Source organism: Gastrolobium bilobum, unplaced genomic scaffold (genome assembly GCF_033153095.1).
Source record: "Gastrolobium bilobum isolate Gb01-03AN ecotype WA unplaced genomic scaffold, APGP_CSIRO_Gbil_v1 utg3325, whole genome shotgun sequence".
Classification (NCBI taxonomy): Eukaryota; Viridiplantae; Streptophyta; class Magnoliopsida; order Fabales; family Fabaceae; genus Gastrolobium; species Gastrolobium bilobum.
The window spans coordinates 160,432-177,453 of record NW_026896131.1 but is presented as its reverse complement, the minus strand read 5'-3'; the positions used below and the strand labels follow the sequence as shown (position 1 = coordinate 177,453).

The 17,022-nt window shown below is 30.3% G+C and overlaps 1 protein-coding gene across 1 annotated transcript; it reads right to left on the bottom strand.

Annotated features, from left to right (window-relative positions):
* Positions 1-15,732: 15,732 nt before the first annotated feature.
* On the bottom strand, positions 15,733-16,912 carry LOC133297930 (uncharacterized). The gene is made up of 3 exons (XM_061497167.1): positions 16,342-16,912; positions 16,164-16,255; positions 15,733-16,005 (listed from the first exon to the last, which is right to left on the bottom strand). The coding sequence occupies exons 1-3, from the start codon at positions 16,910-16,912 to the stop codon at positions 15,733-15,735; spliced, it is 936 nt and encodes a 311-aa protein (XP_061353151.1).
* Between the last annotated feature and the right edge of the window lie 110 nt (positions 16,913-17,022).

The window sequence follows — 17,022 nt, the reverse complement described above, 5'->3', positions numbered from 1 at the left end:
CTTAAAATGACATAATTTATGTCATTTAAAAGAACAAACATCAAACTCAATTTTATATCCTTTACAAAAAAACAAACATTAATCGCTAAGAATATTGTGATGGTTATATTTATTATCATTTTGGCTTACCACTCTTATTATCCTATTGATTATCGTCGGATTTAATTTGAAATCAAAGGTAATAAAAAATATTTCTATTATTCGTTAGTAAAATACATTCCCTAAATTAACTACTTTTGATTTCAAATTGATCTAATAATAATCAATTGGGTAGTAAGTAAAATCTCCTTAAGAATAATATTTCTGCTTTTTTTATACTTTTATAAAAGTGAATGAATTTTATTAATTTTAATGAGTTCGATCAGTTATTTTTTTCTTCTATATTTTCGTCTCATAATGAAATCTATAATGATATCTACTCACTTTTATGTGAGTGTATTAAAAAAAATCTTCAATAAAAATCGAATTTTTTTCCATTTGTATCTATTTTTGTCATGATAAATTTTAAATAAAGTCTCAGTTATTGAATGCTATCACTTAAGATACAAAATATTTTCATGATTTTATAGACACCAAATTTTTACATAAAAAAATCATGTGAAAAGTCACTAGGGTTAACCTAATGACGAGGGATGTAGGTAGGATGTAATAGGTTCTGTGTTCTAAATCTTAAATGTATCAAAAAACAAAATCATGTGAAAAAATCCATTCCATGTATGACACATTTTGAATAGAATGAAGAAAAATGACTAATACTAACATTAAAAATATGAAAAATGAAACAAAAAGATATGTTACACACTCTTGTCTTTTAGCCACGGCAAAGAAAACTCCTGTCAAAATTCATGCTATTTTTTTCTTGACTGTCGGTTTGGGATAAAAAAAAAAAATTATAATTGAGATTTGAGAGTACTAAATAAGGAGGTGTATTGAAGTTTCTCCCCCTTCCTTGCATTCTTTCATTCTAAAAAAACTTTCAGATGCTTATTTTATAAATCTTGTCATGTCATTCCCAATTATTTTATTATTCGTCATCAATCCAAATATATATGAGAAAGAAAAGAATATTTTACCATAAAAAAATAAAAAGTGTGTATCATTTTAAAGGATGTAAAGTTGTGTCATTTCAAATGAGAGAAAGAGATAGATAAAGAAGGAGAGAGAGTGAATAAAAAAATATAAAAAATGAGTCTCACATTTTTCTTTTTTGTGAGAATGAAAGGATATAAATTATATCATTTAAAAGGACAAACACTTAAAAAAAATGTAGGAAAGATAGGAGGAATTATACTTTCAAGTTTCAACCAAGCATCTAAATCTTTATTTTTATTTTTATTTTTGTCTTTCACTTTGAAATGCTAACTAATAAAAAAAATAATGTTTTTATTTTGATTAATTATCTTATTAATTCAATTTAATGTGCACTTGATTGTTATTAACACTCACTTGTTTTGAAACTCAAAGGTTAAAACAATGAAATACTTTGTTATTCTAAAAAAAAAAAAAAGAGTGCTCGAGGAAATGTTTTGTTATATTTATATCAAAAAAATATTTTTGCACTGCAAATAAGTTATCTGCATTTATTCTCAAAATAATGTTATTTTGGGATTGAAAGAATAAAAAATTATAATTATAAAGACTATAAAAATCTTGAAATAAATTAAAATTATAAAAACACTATGATTTTCACCCAATACGACGTCGTATTGGGCGTACTACAGATAACTTATGTCCAGTGACTGCAGAAAAAGCGAACCTTATTTATATTAATGGGTTTAATGTTCTTATATTGTAGGAGAAAATTTTATCTCCTACACACACAAAAATATTCGCATAAGTCCCACATACTTTTATGTATAAGTAGTAGATAAAATTATCTCCTATAACATTAAAAATATTATTCTGTTTATTAATTTATAAACATATAAAAAAACGTAATTAAGAGAATAATAAATGATTTTAATGAATAAAGAGATTTTATTATAAACTCTACTTATCAATTTTAAAGAATATATTGTTAAATAATTTATTTTAATATTTATTTTTAAATATACTTATTTTTTAAAATAGAGTTATAATGTTAACACAATTTTTTAATAATTCATATTATTAAATTGATAAGCAAAATACATAATATTACAATTTGTGAAAAATATTTATCCTTTTAGAGAACAGTTATTTTAATCAAAAATATTATTTTAATTTAATATTGAAATTAAAAAAACCCAACTTGTTTTCCCATAATTTTTGTTTTTTCACTATAAAATACAGTAATTTTGACTAAAATTATACAATTTTATATCTTTTAAAAAAACAAATACTAATTTCTTATAATTTATGTGTCTTAAATAATGTGTGTAAAATTAAAATAATAAAAATATTTCTAAATCTGTATTTTTTAATATATTTCCTTAAACTAATAAGAGTATGATGGATCCGGCTATTGGGCCCTACTGCCCCTACAGTACACATAAGGCTCAAACCATCCGCATCACTATAGGATGCAACTAGAAGAAAATATTTCAGTCTAGAATAGTAGAGGGATAGTTATTAAAACTGGACCCACCGGTCGGGTCAATTCGAAAACTGGTAAATCGGTTATATAATTCGTCCGGTTAAAGCAACGGAACAGTCATGTATCAGAACCGGTGTGACCCGGTCCAACCCAGTCGATTTTCATAAAAATCGTTGACCCGGCCCGGTCCTAAAAAAAAATTTGAATTTTTTTTTTCAAAAAAAAAATCATAATGAATATATTTAAATATTTGTTACTTATTGACTTACATAAGTTATGTACCTACAATACTAATATTATCTTAATTGTGCATTATGCACAAAAATTTGATTTGATTTATAGTTAGAGATGTCATTTTCTGAATTTAAAGCCCAGTATCACGATCATTATATTTTTATTTGATCCTTTATTGGATAATAGTATGTGATTTATTGTTTTTTATATTAAAATATTTGAAATTTTTATTATTTTTTTAGATATTTGAGTATATTTATAATTTTTTAATTAAATTATAAAATTGCATATAATTACCAGGTCATGCAGTTGAACCAGTGACCCACTGATTAAATCAGTGATCCACTAACCTAGTACATCGACCGAATCAATGACCGGGCCGGTTTTAATAACTAGGACCAATTTCCAATATGAATGTCTTGCAGCTAGTAACGATTTCGCTTTGCGGGATGCTGAAATACAACTTAAACCTTTTTCATGACTTGAATAAAGAAGAAAAGAAAATCGGGTATGTAATTAATGAGCTATTGACACATATTTGCATCTAATTCAAATCAGCTCTTAATTAGCTTGAACAAATCAAATCTCACGGCAAGAAAAATATTCATGAGAGATATAGAAGAAACGGAGTGGATCTTCTCGTGTTGGAAAGACATGATATGATCATGTGAGCAATCATAATCATATAATAATGATGTAAAAGATGATAGAGAGAAATTATTAAAATAAGTAATTACTAAATTATAACTTTTGATTCATTTTGTATGATTATAATTGTCCCACATAATTATGTCATGATTTTTTTAAACATAGATGATTCATTTCCATAAGAAACTAAAATCATATCTGAAAAATGCAATTCAATCCTAGCATAACTTGTATTATTGGAATTTCAACCTTTCTCAAAATCAACAACCACTACACAAAAAACATATTGGAGGGAAAAAATGTTGGACGAGCATCCAAATTAATGAAGAAGATTTTAGAAAAAAGAGATGAAGAGCTTTTTCCTTCTATAAAATAGGATGGAATTAGAAATAAAGAAAGAAAAAAATTAGTTGGTTAGAGAATTCCTCCATAGAGAAGTTATAAAATCTACAAAGTTCTTTAATGAGTATCTTTGTATTCTATCTTTGTGAGGGTGAAAAAAAATCTAAACATATAATAGTAATAATAATTAGCTAGAAGTTATACAAAAAAAATAAAATAATAATAATTAGCTAGAAAGAGAGCTTTCTCACCCTAAACCCCTTGTTCTCCCTTTCTTACATTCAGTTTATGTTTCATTTTATGTGTGTGTTTTGCCTCGTTTCAAAATCACATGCAACTCCATTAATTACTCTTTATGCATTCTAATTACTTTTACGTGTTATTTCTCAAATTTTGGTGCAATACAATAGAGTTACGATGAAGATGTTTAAATTATCTTATCTTCAGAATGTTAAAAATAACTTGAAATCACATAATTTAAAAAATAACAAAAACAGTGCATAAGGCAGCAGAATCGTATGAACTTGTAACCATAAAGTTTTAGATTTTGCAGTTTGATTTCTCACATCCTTTATCCAGAACATTAAAAAAGATTTTAACTTGTTGTAGAATCGACATTAATTATCTAGCAGGATAGCTAGTATTTGTATCTACGGAATTTATGGTAAAGATGACAGACAATAAGAAGTCATGCGGTGTACCTTAGGTCAAAGTCCGTTGGTATGAACAATAGATGTGTGTATGAGTCACCTGCGGTGGATAAGATGTGCTTTGAGCACAAGTTTGTAAGTTGTAGCCATGGTGACCAACCTTGTGAATACTAAGATATAGTTTATCAGATGAGTTCCTAGATAAGTTATGAGATGATCCCTTTTGTTAGCTATTAAGGGGTTATATATAGATGAATGCACTAGGAGATTCTGCCCCTAGTGGGTAGTTTGCAGGTGACTTAATGACATGATGCAATGCTTAATGGGTGGTTATTGGTAGTGGATGGAAGTTATGGGAGCGTGATGGAATGAGATGCTCTATGTAGTGGGTACCATATAAGTGGTCCATAACATAACTCTTTAAATATCTTTGAATATTAAAAATAACTAGTATATTACTCGTGCGATGCACGGAGAAAAAAGATTAAAATTTTTGTCGTCCGTCGTGGTTGGTTAATCACACTACAAATTTTATACTTACAAAAAATTGTGTTGCAATCTTGTTCTATATTTTAGGAGGAAAAAATTACAGCATTGACACAGAACTTTGTTAATATCAACCATAAACAAAAATCTGCTATCCAAAGTGATCAATATTTTATAAATAATATATAGTCATCTACGGTTAGCTACCTAACTCCAACTTTTTGTACATATAGAGTTGGCAAATTTTTATTATGTTTAATATAAAAGAAGAGGAGCAAAATTTTAATTTAATTATAAAAAAATATTGGCAGGTCAGTCCTCCAGACCGACTACACTTTGCAACATCTAATTGTCAGCATTATATACCAGCATGTAATAAGTTTTTATATTTATTCACACGAAAAAGTTCTTACATTTGCATCTAAGTTTTTATATTTTATCTCAGAGATGAACATTTATTTATTACAATCAGATTTATAAAATAATAGTAAATAATTATTTTTTTGCAAGAATTTGTGTAGTTAGTATTTGAAATTTTACAAATTTATATTTACAAAAATAAAAGAAGAAGGATGAAATTTTAATTAAATTACAAAAATGTGTTGGTGCGCCCCATCTAACTATCAGCAAGTAATAGATTTTTATATTTATCCACAAAAAAGATTCTTATAGTCACATTTACGTTTTTATATTTTATCTCAGAGATGAAATTTTGTTTATTACAATTAGATTTAAAAAATAATAATAAATAATTATTTTTTACAAGGATTTGCGTCGTTTGTATTTGAAATTTTACAAATTTGTATTTACAAAAATTAAAATCAGATTTAGGAATTTAATTATAAAAGAAGAATGATGAAATTTTAATTTAATTATAAAAAATGTGTTGGTAGCCATCCCTTCGGGTCGAGCCTAGTTTGCTACCTCTAACTATTAGCATGTAATAAATTTTTATATTTATTCACAAAGAAGGCTCTTATAGTTGCGTCTAGGATTTTATATTTTATCTCAGAGATGAACTTTCATTTATTACAATTAGATTTACAAAATAATAATAAATAATTTTGTTTTTTTAAGGATTTGTGTCGTTAGTATTTGAAATTTTATAAATTTGTATTTTCAAATATTGAAATCTAAATTAAGAATTTAATTATAAAAGAAGAATAGTGGAATTTTAATTTAATTATTAAAACGCGTTGGCAGGCGGGGCGGGCAGGCCCTCTGGGCCAAGCCCAGTTTGCAACCTTTAACTATCAGCATTTTATGTAAATAAATATATTTTTTCAAGGATTTGTGTCATTAGTATTTTGAATTTTACAAATTTGTATTTACAAAAATTAAAATCAGATTTAGGAATTTAATTATAAAAGAAGAAGGATGAAATTTTAATTTAATTATAAAAATGTGTTGGAGGGCCTGCTCAGTTTGCCACCTCTAACTATCACCATGCAATAGATTTTTATATTTATCCACAAAAAAAGGTTCTTATAGTCACATTTAGGTTTTTATATTTTATCTCAAAGATGGACTTTCATTTATAACAAACAGATTTATAAAACAATAACAAATAATTGTTTTTTGCAAGGATTTGTGTCGTTTGTATTTGAAATTTTACAAATTTGTATTTACAAAAGTCAAAATCAGATTTAGGAATTCAAATATAAAAGAAGAAGGATGAAATTTTAATTTAATTACAAAGATGTGTTGGTGGGCCACATCTAACTATCAGCATGCAATATGTTTTTATATTTATCCACACAAAAAAGTTCTTATAGTCACATTTACGTTTTTATATTTTATCTCAGAGATGAAATTTCGTTTATTACAATTAGATTAAAAAATAATAATAAATAATTATTTTTTGCAAGGATTTGCGCCATTTGTATTTGAAATTTTACAAATTTGTATTTTAAAAAATTAAAATCAGATTTAGGAATTTAATTATAAAAGAAAAAAGATGAAATTTTAATTTAATTATAAAAATGTGTTGGTGGGCCGGTCCTCCGGACCGAGCCCAGTTTGCTACCTCTAACTATTAGCATGTAATAGATTCTTATATTTATTCACAAAAAATAGCTCTTATAGTTGCGTTTAAGATTTTATATTTTATCTCAAGATGAACTTTCATTTATTACAATTAGATTTACAAAATAATAATAAATAATTATTTTTTGTTAGAATTTGTGTTGTTAGTATTTGGAAATTTATAAATTTGTATTTTCAAAAATTGAAATCTGAATTAGGAATTTAATTATAAAAGAATAATAGTGAGATTTTAATTTAATTATTAAAACGTGTTGGCAGCGGGGCGAGCAGGCCCTCTGGCCAAGCCCAGTTTGCAACCTTTAACTATCAGCATTTTATGTATATAATTATTTTTTTTCAAGGATTTGTGTCATTAGTATTTTGAATTTTACAAATTTGTATTTACAAAAATTAAAATCAGATTTAGGAATTTAATTATAAAAGAAGAAGAATGAAATATTAATTTAATTATAAAAATGTGTTGGAGGGCCGGCCCAGTTTGCCACCTCTAACTATCAGCATGCAATAGATTTTTATATTTATTCACACAAAAGTTCTTATAGTCACATTTAAGTTTTTATATTTTATCTCATAGATGAACTTTCATTTATTACAACTAATTGCTCTATGTAGTGGGGATAGAAAGTGAGTACCACATAAGTGGTCCATAACATAACTCTTTAAATATTTTTGAATATTAAAAAATAATAAGCATGACATGGCATGGCACGAGAAGTTAAGCTCTCAAACAGAACTTTTTTAAAATATATCCAAATATTAAAAACAAAAAAATGCCGAAGTTTTTAGACATCATGCCATCATGTATTTGTAAAAAAACATATTTTTTATTCCATTGTAAGATTATATACGATTTTTTGATTGGGTGTATATATATATAATTTGTAATTATTTATTTTAATTATATTTATTAAATTAAACGTTGTAATTAAATTATATTTTGTACTTCTACACCAAAAAATTAAATTTTGTAATTATTTATTTTAATTATATTTAATAAATTAAATGTTGAATTAAATAACATTATTATAATTATAAGAATTAATAAAAAATATTAACGATTTATATTTTAAAATTGATAAATCAGATGAAACAGCTTTGCCAGATTGATTCAAAGAGAGGGTCAGTTCAAGGACAATTGGTATAACAAATTAATTCTGGACCACCCATCTGTAGGGTGCTTTTTTTTTTTTTTTTTTTTTTTTGATAACAAGTAGGGTGCTTTTTTACCCATTGTGGATTTGGATCTTTACAAGACGACACTTGTGATGTGAACAAGTGTCACATGGTGCTTTTACCAAATATTATTGACCAGATCCTCAACGCAATGATGATTGGTTTTGAAATGGAGAAACGTATAAAAGATGGCTTGATCACAAAGGAGAGTTTTTAGGACTTTTGGTATTTATTTATTTTTTGTAAGATGACTTTTGGTATTTTTAGATACTCGGGAAATTCAGTGTATTTTGAAGAAGGTTATGTTTGATATCACATTTTGAAAAAAAAAATTATTTAGGAAAGTGATTTATCTGACCGTTTTATGTGTAAATTGTGTACAAAAATTTCATCCAAGAATGTCATCCAAATTCTTAGATTGCTAGAAAAATAGGAAAAATAAGTGAAAAAGCCGACAAGAATCAGAAAATTTATCTAACATTTTTTATATTATTTTTTATCTATCAAATAACTTACTTTTTAATAATATTTTTGAAAAATTCACTTTCTTACCATATTTTCAAAATTATGATTTTTCGGATAAAAAAAAATTCTCTATACTAAAAAGAAATATAAAAAAAGAGTATGGATTAAGATGAAAATAAAATTTTAATGAATACTGTGATGAATGATGAGACTGAGATTGATGGGGAGGTCAGACCAAATCACACTAAATTAAGAAGACTCTTTCCCAGCAACAATTTTTGGTCAATTAGGTTTATGTCACAAGCTCCAAGATTTTTTCGGCTGATTTCCAAGTTTCATTTTCGGCCGTCACTTTAGCTTGCTTGAGTTGCTTTCATATAAATTGACTCTGATCATTTGAACTTTATTTATTTCATTGGTTAGGTTGAACTGAAATGAAATGCCATTCCATTAAATATGTACTAGTTGAATGATATGGCTAAGATCAAATGATAAATCACACGACTACGGTGAATTATGTTGTACTGATACTGACACATGATATGAGATATGACATGATACAACATACTAACATGTTAATTCTAAAAAATATTATATTTTGACAAGTTGGGACACCTTTTGATATTAAATAATATTTTTAATATATATAATATAATTTATATTTAATACATATAATAACCCATAATAAGTCATATAAACAATCAAATGTTCAAATTTCATAACATAAATATCAACAAAAATAATTTTTCATACAGAAAAAAATTGATTTATAAATTATTTTTTATGCTTAGTTAATAAAATAAAATTTAGACCTAAAAAAAAATGTGTCAGATACATGTCGGAAAAAGTTGATAGTGTGTCGGAAAAGCGTATCGGAGTTTCGAAGTGTTGATCGTGTGTCCCAAAATGTTGACCGCGTGTCGGAACATGTTGGTTACGACACATGTCCGACACTAATTTTTTAAATTTTCGCTTGTCCATGCTTTATTGACGGTGGGTGGAAATAAGGGCGTTTGATAGGGGTGATATTTTTTTTACCCAAAAAAAAAAGATTTTCGAGAATATGGTGGGAAATATTTTTTCCCGGATAAGTTACGAAAAAATATTTAGTAGGCAAAAAACTTTCAGAGAATATTTGGTGAATTTTACTGATGCTATGTTTGGTTGATTGTAAAATATTGATGGGAATGTTATGTAAAATGACAAAATTACCCTTATTTTTTGAATATTGAAATGACAAAAATTTAGTCATCAAACACTTTATCGTCTTCCTCTCATCAGTTTGTTTCTTTTTTCCCGAAGTCTTCCGCTCAGCTCTCTTCTTATTTCCAGTTGTGGGGTTACCGGAGATCTCACCCAGGTGAATATCAGACCGCAAAACGTGCCTCCCTGCAAATTTAACTATCGCTTACATAAATAAGGTGAATATCAGCGCATGATTAAGAACAAATCCAATTGTACACGTAATATACACAAAACAGAGAAATCAATGGAGCAAATATACACAAAACAGAGAATTTAAATATTATAAATATTCTTCGTCTACGGCTGTAGCTTTCATTTTGTACATGATATGTACATACATACAAAAAAACATTACTTAAGGATGTTTGTTTCGGTTACAGGGGATTTGTTACGATCATGTATGTGCTTTTGTTTGTCCCCATGTGTAACTCCTCGTCTGTCAATGTGCTCAACCACATGCAATCCTGATCCCATGACTCCCAATTATTTCTAGGTTAAAGTTAGTAAGTGAAATGCTAAGAAAATCAGCCTTGTTCATTGTAATATGCAGAAAATAAGTAATTCATTGAATCTGTCGTTACGAACTCCGAACTCCATTCGTTCGCCGTTCGTACAAAAAGCGAGGGTTACTTTGGTCCACAAAACTTCGTCCCTTTTTCACTTCCCCGAGCAAAAAAATATCCCACCTAGTCAATGGACTTTCTAATATTTGATCCATACATAGCTTTACACATGACAAAATATAACCGACAAAAATTAATGGGTTCGTTTTTTCTGCAGTTACTGCAGATAAGTTATCTGCAGTGAGCCCAATACGACATCGTATTGAGATGGAAATCATAGTATTTTTGTAATTTTAATTTATTTCAGGGTTATTATAGTCTTTATAATCATAATTTTTTAGTATTTCAACCCAAAACGATGTCATTTTTGGAGTAAATGCAGATAACTTATCTGCAGTAACTACAAAAATAGTTTTCTAAAAATTTATGCTCGGGAAAGTTTTTTATTTTTTGCTACCAAAAGTACCATTATAAGTTTTCCTACAATGCTTTCCCAGGTATTTTAATATAATCTGCGTACCAAACGCGCTCTAAAGTTAAAATCAAATCTAGGAATCTAACTACTTATGGTGTTCATATTTAAGGGAAGGATCCAGTTATAATTTATTTTTATTTTTTATAAATTACACTAAGTATAATTGGTCATACACTCTTGATTAGAGTATAACTGGTCAGACATAGTGTAGTTTGTAAATATAACATTCCCCTCATATTTAATATGTACTAATACATAAATCCCATGTGGTTTTAAACTTCAGTGTTTAGGGAAAGTTTTGGGTGCATCAAATGTAAGTATATCCTTATCTAATAGGGAAAGTTTTGGGTGCATCAAATGTAAGTATATCCTTATCTAATAGGGAAAGTTTTTGGGATTTAGTGGAAATAATAAAGAAAAATAAGGATATAAATAGAAAAATAATTTTCTTATTTTAAAAAAGATGTATTGAAATATTTTCCCTAATTCTAACTCTCAAAATAGATTAAAGGTAAATGCTCTTATGCACGCACACATTGTTTTGGGAAGAAAAAATGTGTGTCGAACATTGCAGCCAATATTTTTTGACACGCGGTAAATGCTTCGACACGCTTTCGACATAGGGTCAATATTTTCTAACACATTTTTTTATATCCAATTGTTATTTTATTTTATCTTTTTAACTAAACATGAAAACTTTATTTACAAATCAAATATTTTATGTTATAAAATTTTACTTGAAAAATTAACAAGGCATGAAAAATTATTTTTTCTTTATATTTATGTTATAGAATTTGAATATTTGATTGATCATATGACTTATTATGAGCTGTTATATGTATTAAATATAAATTATGTTATAAAAAAATCAAAAATACTCCATGTTTAACCCGACTAGTGAGTGTCGGGTGGAGGGAATCCTTGTACGCAGCCTTACCGTTGTATAATTGCAAAAGAGTTCACTACTAAAAAAGTATGAATTAGGGACGAAATTTAGAGAAGGAAAATATTCCGTCCCAAATTGGGACGGCTTTAGAGACAAAAAAATCATTTCGTTCCTATTTGGGACAAAATTAGCTATGAAATAAGTTCTGTCTCTAATAGGGACAGATTTTGAGATGAAAAAATATTTTGTCCCTATTAGGGATGGATTTTGAGATGAAAAAATATTCTGTTCCTATTAGGGATGGAATTAGGGACAAAAAACTTTCAATTTTTGAAATCTGTTTCTAATTCTGTCCCTAATAGGGACGGAATATTGTTCGTCCCAGCTCGGGATAGGATTAGGATATTGTTTCGAAAATCTGTTCCAAAATTCGTCCCTAACAGGGACGAAAAATATTTCGTCCCTACTAGGGACGGAAAACGTTCTGTCCCTAATAGGGATGGAAAAAAATCTGTCTCTAATAGGGATGAAAAACTGAACAATCCATCCTTAACAGGGATAAAAAACGAAAAATAATTTGTCCCAAATTGGGAAAGATGTAGGGACTAAAATTATATTTAAATGTTATTGCTACATTATCTACATTGGATATTTCTATTAAAAAAATAACAATACGTGATTTATGTGGGGAGAAATATGTCAAGGATGGTTAATCTAACTTGTTGTGACAACTAGAAAAGTATTGATAAAAGACGAAAAAAATATTTTTAATATGAATGGATTTGGAGATGAAATCTCGATCACTCGCCAATAGAAAATATTGATAAACTCATTGGTTATCATATTTTATCCAATGTCAAGAGTCCTCACAGCTCGAGTCCAACACACAGCAGATCACAATCTGATTCAGGACCAGCAAGTGTATCAACATACATAACTCAAAAGCATTAACATAAAGACTACATTCTCCTTTAACGATTTACGTCTTAAGGCTTCCAACAAAGCCACAAGCCCTTAATCACATGATTCTGACTTAGTCCATTAATTACAGAAGTTCAACTTCATCAATCTAGGGTCCACAAACCCCCAATAGCCTACTGTACACACAGCACACCTACTGTTCTACGAAATCTCAGAATATCCGGATATTCCACGGGAACATATCCGAATATCTCACTGTCCATATCCGGATATGCAATATCCGGATATCCAGATTCCCATATCCGGATATCACATATCCGGATATTTCTCGGGCAGATATCCGGATATTTCACGACAGAATGCAGAAACTGCATTTCGTGAAGATATCCTTCAAAGGTTGGGTTTTTACCGATTTTAAACACTTAAACATGCATTTATAGGTGTGTTAAGCATTACCCAACAACAAGTTATCATCTTTTAGCCTTAACATGCATCAAGCTTCCATTTTTAAGCATTAAAACTCAAGTTAAAGGTTGGTGATCATACCACAACTCAAAAACAGAGGATGAAGATGCTCTTGGAGCTCACCAACAACCCCTCAACTACTGACCACACAGGGTGTGCGAAAATGGAAGACAAGCAAGGCTCTTCCTCACCAAAGGTGGCTCCTTGGACCTCAAAAATGAAGCACAAGGTTCACTCACTCCACCAACCCAAAGTCAGCCCCCAACACTCCCTCAAGCTGACCTCCTTACTCAGAAACAGCACCACAAACCCCTTCCCAAAGGTGACTCTCCCTCACACAAGTGTTTAAGAGAAGCTTTCAAGGAAGAGAAAGCCTCAAAGCTCAAGAAATGGTGAAGAAAGGGATGAAACAGTGACACAATCAGACTAGCCACCAAAACCCACGAAGAAGAGGCAGTTTTCTAGGGCACTGTGCTATTAGTAAGTGTATATATAGCCACTTAACAATTAAACACGCAGTATTAGCTTTAATTACTACGCTTAGCATTTTAATCCCAAACTTTGGATTCTTAACCTACTCAGTTTACAAGAATTATCATACTTTTATTATATTTTTCTGTGCACCTTTCCGGTACACGCTTTTCATAGCCAGTATCAGTTTCTGGCACCAGTTCTCATTATTTGGACTTGAAACTCGTTTTACAAGTCCTATATATTATTCTAGTAATTATCATGCACTTACATTAATTTTTCGGGATACTTTTTCGGTACGCATTTATACCGACTAGCAGAACCGGTATCTGCACTTTTCTTCCGAAAAGCGACTTTCAGCATTCTTAATCACTTACCATAATTATTAAAGCCTCTTAATAATTATTAGGGTCAATTGTGGAATCATTTCCTAATTTTGCAATATTAATTAATTAAATACCTTAATTAACGGTGCAGGTTCTTACACATTCCATGCATAATTCATACTGGGAACGCAACGTTTTATTCTTTGTTTATATTTATATTATTGTTTTGATTATGGTATTAAAGTTGTTAATTATGCTATATACTGTAATTTAATTATACATCGTAACACAGGTTCATGGCGCATGAGGTGATTAATCCAGGTCCTGAAGAATATAGTGTGTTGAGGTTGGATGTGCAAGAAACACATGTGTCCCAGGCACTATGGAGTTCGGGATTGAAGAGGGTTCTAAAAGTTTGTAGAGCAACACAGGGGAGTGAAGCAGATCTGCATGATCCGGATAACATTCTGGAGCCCGTGGCAGAGCACCTTAGGCGTGCAGGATTTTATCATGTCGCGCGCATGCGACATTTGCCGGTTAGTTATTTAATTGTGAGGTTAAATATTTGCAATTGATTTGTTGGACAATGACTATGAATTTTGTGTATTGCAAATGTATTACAGATCGATCATGCACTCATTAGTGCTTTAGTTGAACGTTGGTGGCTTGAAACACATACATTTCACATGCCATAGGGCGAGGTTACGTTAACTCTTCAAGATGTTGCTGCTCTTCTTGGTTTGTCAAGTGACGGGGAACCACTTATTGGGCCAAGCTTACTGTAAGTATGCTTCACCATGGCTGTGATTGGCATACCACGAGCTCCCTTAAAAATGCTATTTACGCATTCGGATAAATTTGTTGTCATATGACCATAACGACGTCCATCCACGTCATATGCACGACTCCATTTCACTTTCGAAATGCTGTCAATCCAAGTTGCTACCTCTGGACTATTGCTCCGAAATTCCTCCAACTTAACATCAAAATTGACCTTCAATGGAGTATAACCTGCAATTAACAACAAATGAGAGCATTAGTTTTCGCAGTCAGTTACAATACTATTTGATTATAAAACTTATCGTGTCACCTAGATTCTTCAATTGACGTTTCCATTCCTCATTTTTGAATCTTTGGTTGAAGTTACTTCCAACATGTCTAAGGCAAAAAACATGGTACGCCTTAGGAGGCTGCCAATCAAGATATGGGTTTGCAACTACTGATAATATGCCTCGGTGCCTATCTGAGATCAGGCATATACCTATTTTTTGAGTGACATACAAACATATACATGACAAAAAATATTCCCATGACTCCTTCGTCTCACCTTCTACAACTGCAAATGCCAATGGTAATACCTCATCGTTTCCATCCTGGGTTATGGCAATCAACAATGTACCTTTATACTTCCCATATAAATGCGTGTCATCAACTTGGATAACAGGTTTGCAGAAGTTGAACGCATCACAACATTGCTTAAAGGTCCAGAACATTCTATGGAAGACACGGTAACCATTCAGGACCCGGTAATTTACCACGTAGTCATATGTCTGAATGTGGTAAACAGAACCCTCAGAAAATGTCAGCATGTAATTAAACCATCTGGGCAAATAAGCATAAGACTGGTCCCAATCGCCATAGATTTTTGCCATGGCTTTATTTTTAGCCTTCCAAGCCTTCCTATATGAAATAGTAAATCTATAACTGTTTCATATTCTTTCATGTATTAAATCGATCGACACATGGGGTTCTTCCTTCACCATATCTGTAAAAAAAAAATACACATTCCAAGTGGATATACTTGTTACAAACACCACAAATTTACTTGGAAACAATCCACTCACCCAATATAGTGGATGCAATGAAGGCGGAATCAAGTTGTCTGTGATCTTGGGACAGATTACAAATGACACAATTGTGAGGTCCCTCCCATCTACTCACAACCCATATTAATCCATTTTTTGGTTTCATTGCCCTCATGCACCAGGGACAACCCGTCCCTTGGTTCTTGCACCCCAAAACCAGCTTCATAGTCGTGTTCTCAACAACAACAGCTTCCTTATTAATTTTCATACAATACGACTTCACAGCCATCTGCACTAATTCATTAGATTCAAATTTTTCTTAACAAACAACTCATCCCCAATGGTCCATGCACCACGATACTCTCTCTCGTTGTATTCTCTATCTTCGTTCGGATACTCATAATTAAAGTATGAGAAATGTGATATGCCATTCCAAAAAGGAGTTACATTAGGACCCACATTAGGACTCACATTTGGACCTACATTATGACCCACACTGGGACCTACATTGTGACCTACATTAGGAGTCACATTGTTACCTTCATAACATACAAACAACTAAATCGTTAGTTGAATAAGAAAAATATATTATAAATTTGTTTATTAAAATCACTTGTGTACTAACCTTGAATGACATTCTGATAACCAACGATACCCGTTGATGTGGATATATTGACGTTGTCCTGGGATCCTATCGGCTCATCGTCATCATCTTCGCTATTTGACTCATCGTCATTATTGTCAGCTGCCAGGCACGCATCCTCGTCTTCTTCTTGTTCATCATTGTTGTTGTGGTCATATGTTGGAATGTCTTCATCATCAAATATAGCATTGTTGGGCACTACTGGAAGCACAGATGATGATGCATTCTTGTTCAACATATCAATGCCTGGTGCTGTATTCAGATCAAGTGACCGAATCGGTATTGACAAATCATCGGTATTTTCAAAATTCACGTATATCTCCATAAACTTTATAGCATTGCTTTGATCAAAACTCGTTTCAGCTTGTTCCACAAATATATCTAATATAATATCAACATCATCATCATCTGTAATTGTTATTGCTGTGTATTCAGAATTGCCAGCAAGAGCTCTTACGGTGACTTCAGAAATATGTTGATTCTCTTGTAACCCCAATTTATGATGAATGTTTGCTTTCAAGCCCTCAAAACTAGTACCTCGTGTAATTCGCATCGGTCATTTTTCACCTTCAAATATTACACCACGACGACCCATTACCTTTCTACCATTATAGTATATAAGCGCACGAACTATTTGTAAATTTGAGCTCATTTTTACTGTAA

Bases quoted from the DNA above. Each gene is read 5' to 3' on its own strand.
- LOC133297930 (XM_061497167.1), bottom strand. From the start codon at position 16,912: ATGCGAATTACACGAGGTACTAGTTTTGAGGGCTTGAAAGCAAACATT. The intron at 16,256-16,341 runs GTTAGTACACAA...TATGTTATGAAG, and splicing joins TTATCAGAATGTCATTCAAG to GTAACAATGTGACTCCTAAT. The intron at 16,006-16,163 runs GTAACTCCTTTT...GAATTAGTGCAG, and splicing joins GTCCTAATGTGGGTCCTAAT to ATGGCTGTGAAGTCGTATTG.